This window comes from Cucurbita maxima, unplaced genomic scaffold (genome assembly GCF_002738345.1).
Source record: "Cucurbita maxima cultivar Rimu unplaced genomic scaffold, Cmax_1.0 Cma_Scf00025, whole genome shotgun sequence".
NCBI classification, from domain to species: domain Eukaryota; kingdom Viridiplantae; phylum Streptophyta; class Magnoliopsida; order Cucurbitales; family Cucurbitaceae; genus Cucurbita; species Cucurbita maxima.
Genome location: NW_019272041.1, coordinates 3412624 through 3420144, shown reverse-complemented (window position 1 = coordinate 3420144; position 7521 = coordinate 3412624). Strand labels below are relative to the sequence as shown.

General features: G+C 38.2%; 2 protein-coding genes across 2 annotated transcripts in view; one reads left to right on the top strand and one right to left on the bottom strand.

The window, feature by feature from the left end:
* The first annotated feature begins 290 nt into the window (after nt 1-290).
* On the top strand, nt 291-1709 carry LOC111498833. Its single transcript, XM_023150205.1, has one exon. The coding sequence runs from the start codon at nt 291-293 to the stop codon at nt 1707-1709; it is 1419 nt and encodes a 472-aa protein (XP_023005973.1).
* Nucleotides 1710-3786: 2077 nt separating this feature from the next.
* LOC111498630 (translin) overlaps nt 3787-7521 on the bottom strand; it is a 4307-nt gene continuing 572 nt past the window's right edge. The window contains exons 2-7 of the mRNA XM_023149949.1: nt 7176-7272; nt 6946-7061; nt 5610-5654; nt 4637-4662; nt 4326-4461; nt 3787-4109 (exon numbers count right to left, since the gene is read on the bottom strand). Coding sequence (XP_023005717.1) covers nt 4030-4109; nt 4326-4461; nt 4637-4662; nt 5610-5654; nt 6946-7061; nt 7176-7272 — 500 coding nt within the window. The 3' untranslated portion in view covers nt 3787-4029. The remainder of the gene's footprint in view (nt 4110-4325; nt 4462-4636; nt 4663-5609; nt 5655-6945; nt 7062-7175; nt 7273-7521) is intronic.

The following is a 7521-nucleotide window of genomic DNA, read 5'->3' as shown; positions in this document are numbered from 1 at the left end:
TTTAAAAAAAAAAAAAAAAAAAAAAAAAAAAAGCGTAAAAATTACGGCTGGAAATTTCTTTGTTCATTGCCAATGCCATTGGCACCACCGTTGGAAGGTCGTCTAATCCCTATTTTGAGTTTTTTCACAATTTGAGAATCAAAATCACTCTTATACTCTGCTCCATTTCAACTCTCTCCCTCTGTTTTCCGATCATCCGCCGGCTAATTCCCTGTTTCCGGCGCCGGGAACTCACACCCTTACGGTGGTGGACGAGAGGTATCCGGCGAACCCCACACCCCCCGCCCGACATGGCCGACAATCATCCTCGCCTCGATAACCTCCGCAGTACGGCCCAGCTTCTCAAAGAAGCTACCGCCTCCTTCACATCTAATCTCTTCACCTTCCTTTTCCTTTCCCTTCTCATCCTCTCCTTCCGCGTTGTCGTTGAAAATGGCACCCAATATGTCACCTCCTTCATCGACCGCGACCCTTCTCTTAAGGCTCTTCTTTCTCGCCTTGACATTGCAGGGGAGCAACGCCTCCTCCAGTCCCCCGAGGACCCTGCCATGTCTGGGGCTGTCGCCCATCGCCAACGTCGCCAGCGTCGCCGGCCTTTTCTGCATCTTACCCGCGTCGGAACCCTAGGTGACGATATCTTCTCCGGAGATGGGGATGACGAGCGTAGCCTCTTAGGGACCAATCGGAATCACCTACCTAACGCCAGTTTCGTGTTTTTTACCCAATTCAGTTCGATCTCAGGGTTCTCAGATCTGGTCGTTGACGATGGAATTAGGGTTTCGGAAGTTGTTCATCCGGGGGTGGGATTCAAGGATATGAGTTCATCTTTTGCTAATGATAAGGAAACTGCTGATGATCAGGAAGAAAACGATAGAAGACTTGGAGAGGAAAATGTTCATCAGGATATGGATAGGCTTGTAGATTTGCAATTTTTCGTCAAAGGATTGGAACTTGGTCGTCGGGACGCCGCAGCGCTGTTCTTCTTTGTGAGTTTTCTATCTGCTGCATATATCTGGGTGATGCTTGGCTTTCTTGTCACATATTCATGGGCTTCAGGCATTGTGTTCATCGCTGTTCTTAACGATCTAACACAGAGGTTCGGTTCATTTGTTGGTATGGTATGGCATGGATCAAAATTGGGGTTCAAGAGGCTTTCTGGGTTTATCTTGATGAGATGGGCAGTGCGAGATGCACTAACCCAGCTCCTTGGATTATGGTATTTTGGTGAAATTGAAGATCAATATTCATTTTTCAAGCTATTTGTTCGGTTGAAGTTGATGCCATTTTCCATAATGTCACCATGGATTCGTGGGTATGAGAAAGAGATCTCTGGGTTTCTGTTTGCTTGGTTTTTGCTAGATACTCTTGTTGCATTCATCTTTGCAGTGGATGCATGGGTTGTGATTGTGGATACAAGGCGGAGTGGTAGAGAGATCTTGACAGAAGGTTGTTATTTGATACTCACAATGCTAAACCAAGCTATTCAAATCAAGTGCTTGGAAGCCATTTGTTGTGGGTCTTTCATGAGATGGGCACTTGCAAGAGTTTGTGGGAAACATGTTGCCATGTTTTTTCAGTCAGTGGGAGAGGTGTATTTCATGGTGGTTTGGCTAATCTTCTACTTTGCTGCTAGGTGTAGGGATGCCAAAGTGCAGGGACAGAGGTTTGGGCGTAGAGAGCTGGAGGGCTTGATCGAGGGGGTTAGATAATGGTGAATCGATGGCTTGCTGGTAATTTTTCATTGCTCTGTGCTTGAATTTTTGCATTTGTAGGATCCACCGGTATTTGCTTCTGTACTTGTGTATATTTTACATCAAAATTACTTGATACCAATCAAATGCATCCCAGATGGATGCGTTGCTGACATCTGTTTTTAAGAATGGCATAAGAATCTGTGGTATGTAGATAGAACTGTAGGGGTCTGTTTTTAGTGTTTTACATGCCATTCTGCATGGGAGATTGAAGAACTATATATAGGCTTGACTATGGGAAAGAATTGAAGGTTTTGTGTGTTAGTGTGCCGGCATTAGTAGTATAACTGGTCATGATAATTGTCAAAGGAAGCTGTGTGCTACTAATTTACTTGTTGTGGGCTTGTATCTGAATCAGAAGAAGTAATCTACATGATCAATAATAGGATGGAAGCTTCCCTTTGTTGTTTTCTCTTTTTCTTTTCTGGGGGGTGGGGGACTTTGATCAATTATTGAACTGTTGTTTTTGGGATCATTGAAGACTATTGGACGAGGAAATCACTAAGCCAAGTCGGTTTTATTTATGGATCTATAATGTAACAGCTGAAGTTCATCGCTAGGAGATATTGTTCTTTTTAGGCTTTCTCTTTTCGGTTTTCCTTCAAGGTTTTTAAAATGCATCTATAAGGGAGAGGTTTTCACACCCACCCACACCTTTATAAAGAATTCCTCGTTTTCCTCCCCAACCGATGTGAGATCTTACAATCCACCCCTTGTGGGGCCTAGCGTTCTTGCTAGCACATCGCCTCATGTCCACCCTCCTTTGGAGTTCAACCTCATCATGTGCTCAGTGTCTAGTTCTTTGATCAATATTAGATTTGTTTGTTTGTTTTGGAACGGAGGAAAATGGAAATAGAAAACCATGGGATTGAATCGTAAATAGAAATTTTAAGATGAATCTAAATTCTTACCTACTTCGGGTTTTCAAGTGGAAGGTTCGAATTTGTATGAATCCACGCCGTCCAAGCCACATGTGGATGTACAAACTTTGGTGAGGGGCACAAAAAATGCTTGGTTTTTCTCAACCAACCATTTCTATTTCTATTTTTCGTTATGACTTTGATACATGGTTCACATTTTATCGTACATGAATATCGAGAAAAAGGTCAATAAATATTGAATAGAGGGTTGAGTGATGAATACTAAATAGACAGGGTTGAGTGGTGAATACTAAATAGAGGGTTGAGCGATGAATACTAAATAGAGGGTTGAGTGGTCTTATGACAAGGTTTGAGAATTGGTGAGTTTTCCTACTTTTTGTAATCTTGATTTGATTTTGTTGGATTGAAATTTCTTTATAGTATTTGAGACTTTCTTTCCGTAGTGTAAGTTACGTGAATTTCTTTGTAGTATTTGAGACTTTCTTAGCGTGGTGTATTTACAGTACCAAGAACATAAACCACTATCATATTTCAATTTAATGGCTAAAGAATCATCACTATGTATTTACTATTTAAGTATATAAAGTTTCTTCTTCAATTTCAACCAAATTTTTAATCACTTACGTCAATTAAAGGTGTTTTTATCAAATAATGTTATTTTTGCTGAAAAATATAAATTTAACTTAATTCAGCAATATCATAACACATTTTTACATTGTTCGTTTTTTCCTTGTTACAATTAGTGAGTGAACCGAAGGTAAAAATGAAACGTTCAGTGAAAATTAATCCAGAAGTAAAAAAAATTTCATGAATGAATGTTACTATCTAAAAGTCCTCATAGATTATAACAAATAAAAAATAATTACATCACCCACATTATCGATCACAATTTCAGTGGCCCTTTCACATTCAGACATTCAGACAGCTAATTTCATTTGCTTTTAAAAAATTCATTTCAACTATAAATAATTTTGAGAAATGTACCTTAAAAAACCATCCCATGTATGGTGGGGCGTCACCGCTGCACTGCAAGAGCCACGATTTACTTCGTAATCCATTCATGTAGCCTGAAAAAGAATCTTAAGAAACATATATGATGATTTGAGAGTTAAAAAACATTGGGATACCAATCACATGAAACCGAATAACGCAAGTACAAAAGGAGCAACTCAAAAGCAATTTAATACCTCAGCAACAATAAGCACTATTCCTAGGAGAATGACCCATTGCAAGATTAAGGCATTCACCAAGAAGTATCATTTTCTATCTTTATACCAAACAAAAACTTGTTACCCTAGAACATTTTTGAGTTTTAACATAATCAACACAAGCAGGGGCCATTTCCCCTTTTTCCTTTATGTGCTGAAGCTTGTAAAATAGTCAACAATAGTCATGGTTTAGTCTCGAGTTGCTGATAAACCTCGGATCTTAACATCGTAATATACTTCTTCAACTCTTCGCAAGTCATACTTCATGCCTGATTCAATATGAGACAATGAAATGACTGTGAAAATCATGGGAAGAAGAAAATCATATCAAGGATTTGGATGCAGGGTGAAACCCCACGCTTTGACTGTGGAAACTGGAGCAGAAAAGAAGCCATGGAAGCCCCCCAAAAGTGATAATGTATCCCAAAAAGTGAGTGGTTGAAATGAAAATGAAGTGTATATATATAAAAAAGTAGAGACTGTACCATCAAATTTTTTGCGGAGAAAATCATTGCGAAGATTAAGCATACGGAAGGCTGCATGAAGATCAGTAAAAAATTTGAGCACCTTTCTTGGACAATCATAGTCTCCAACTGTCACTTGGTTGACAACATATCGTGGCTACAAAACAGTTGACATCAAATTTATTACAAGTTATAAATGAGAGAACTCTGCATGATAGATACATTCTAATTCAAATGGAATATTTCCTCAACTATGATGTAAAATTTTTGTATTCCTGATATGTTCATTTTCTTCAAGTTACAATATCAACGGCAATTCTAACAATTCTCACCAATTCATTGGACATGAAACATATTCCTGAAAATTAAACAAAATATCCAAATTAGCAACTCAGCGTGGTTAAAAATGTTGAATTGTAGGACAAACAGCATACTGATTCAGAACTGCAGAGTACGGTTGAATGAAAAGCAGACACAAAAAACTCTTAGCATAAACTACCAATTTCATCAGCAAACCAACATAGTTCTGGGTGTGGTACTCTTTAGTTAAATCAATCACATCACAGATTCTCCTATGCCATGTCTCCAAATCATTGGAGCTTAGATTCTTATCTGATAAGTATCCATGCTCTCCATTAAGAATAAAAGTTCCTGTTGGAACGGCGTTAACAAACCATTAGCATACTAGGTCTTTTATCAGTGGGAAGATCATGTGCACCCTTTTTTTATTGTCTTGAATCTAGGTAAACATATCACCACCAAGAAGGAAAGAAAGAAAGAAAAAAGGCAATGTACAAAAGAAATGACTGGTTCTTTCCTTCCAAGAAATACCACAGGTCACAAAACTACAAATACACAGAAAGCAAAAGTAACCATTGTTTACAAATCACAAGGTATGCTCCATGGCAATTAGGTCCTTGCTCACCTAAGGGCCTACGCCAAAAAAGCATTGTATTTGGAAAATAAAAAGTTACAAACAAGTTTTTATGTGATAAAAACACTTTGGATTTTCGAGAAATAATGAATGAAAAATAAATTTTAATCAAAAGTACTAAGAAATGTGGAACTTTCCTTTACTTCGTAGAGGTGCAAAAGCAATAAAAGGAAACTAAAAGACAAAATAAAGCACACCATTTAAATGAAAGTGCTTGCCAGAGAACACCGTCAGGTGCAGTACTTCACCCCTGCTAAAGTAATTGCCTAGGCTTGTCTAGTAAACATTGAAAACCAATATAGTCTCTATTCTCTACGTCTCATTGAAACTTGAAGTAAGAAATATGAAATATGAAATTATTGAAAACTCACCAATAAGATAGTCTTCAACATCCAAAGTGAAATCAGATTCATTTACTGCAATTAGACAAAAAATAAAATGAGTTGATTTCCAACTTCGTCATTTCGGAGTAGATATTAAGTAGGTAGGCATAGCATAGATAAAATTATGAGATCACGAACAATTCAATAACAGCAAAAGTGATGCATAAGATTACAGTTCCCTCTGTTCCATACTGGTGAAAACATTGATACAGAGAACACTTATTTGGGCAAAGTATGAATTAGAATCTAATTTAAAAGTAAATAAATGTTGAGGTGAATTACAAGGTAAGGTTAAAAAAGTACGGTTACATTTCAATATTGAGGTGAAATAGCAAAAAAGTAGTAAAAATGCATGACACAGACAGCATTTTTTGGGACAAAAGTAAGGGTGCTCTTCTTCAGCAAGTTGCTTTCAGTTTCCACTTCCAGATAGGCTACGAAATCTGGGCAAAGGCATTATGGTTGTTTTGGGTGAGAAAATAAACAATTTCTTAATTATTAGAATTCGTTGAGGAAATCTGGGCAAAGGCATGATGTTAGATTATTCAAAGATGACACAACTATGGAAGATTATTGGGAGGAATAGTCCCACATTGGCTAATTAAGGGGAAGATCATGGGTCTAAAAGTAAGGAACACGATCTCCATTGGTGCGAAACCTTTTGGGCAAACAAAAAATAAAGTCATGGGAGTTTATGCTCAAAGTGGACAATATCGTACCAATGCAAAGGTCCGTGATTCTTAACATGGTATAACAATCATGCCTTTAACTTAGTCATGTCAATAGGATCCTCAAGTGTAGAAACAATCAAAATGGACAATATTGTACCAATGCAAAGGTTCGTGATTCTTACATGGTATCACAGTCATGCCTTTAACTTAGCCATGTCAACAGAATCCTCAAGTGTCAAACAAAGAAGTTGCAATCCTCGAAGATGTAGTCAAAGTGACTCGAGTGTTGAACAAAGGGTGTATTTTATTCGAGGGCTTCGGAGAAGGAGGCCTCAAGGGAGGCTCTATGGTGTACTTTGTTCGAGGGGAGAATTGTTGAGGATTATTGGGAGGAGTAGTCCCTTGGTTAATTAAAGGGAAGATCATGGGTTTCTAAGTAAGGAACACCATCTCCATTCATATGAGACCTTTTGGGAAAACCAAAACCAAAACCATGAGAGCTTACCCTCAAAGTATAAGTGAACAATATCATCCCAATGTAGAGGGTCGTTATTTTTAACAACTTCCCGAAGAGAAAGTATCCTATTAAGTTCATTAAACTCGAGTACTTCAAATGTGAACAGAAACAAAAAATACAATGGCAATATACATACACCCAAGTTTTTCCTCAGCTTCGGGGTGCAAAAGAAGTTCCCCTGTTTCTAGCCAATGAATAAAAGCAAGCAGTGAAACAGCTGTCTGCGTCTCACTCCTCCAGTCTCCGTGGTACCTAAATGAAAAGGTAATAAAGGCACAAGCAACTTGCAAAAAATCAAAATCCACAGCAGTTCAAATCGCGAAAGGATAAACCAAGAAAACGGGAGATCATGACTAGTTGTCTCACCTATAGTAAAGACCAGGGCTCTCACGAAGAATTTCAGCCAGTCGCTTGTAGAGCGACTTCAATAAACCAACCTGCGCTTTTGGCTTTTCAAGAACCTCTACACAAGAAAAACCAGGTAAAGAAGAAAATTCAGATTCCAGCAATCTTATCACGATCATCCCCAACTAACTACATTTAGCCTCGCGAGTCAATATACCGAACAAAAGGAAACAGAACGAGACAAAAACTCTTCCTCTCCCCCTCAAAAACCAGAACTAAACAAGCAGAATCCTCAAAACCACAAGAGCACAGTATCAGAAAATATCAATATATCACGCAAAAAAAAAAAAAAAAAAAATACCTGCTC

Bases quoted from the DNA above. Each gene is read 5' to 3' on its own strand.
- LOC111498833 (XM_023150205.1), top strand. From the start codon at position 291: ATGGCCGACAATCATCCTCGCCTCGATAACCTCCGCAGTACGGCCCAG.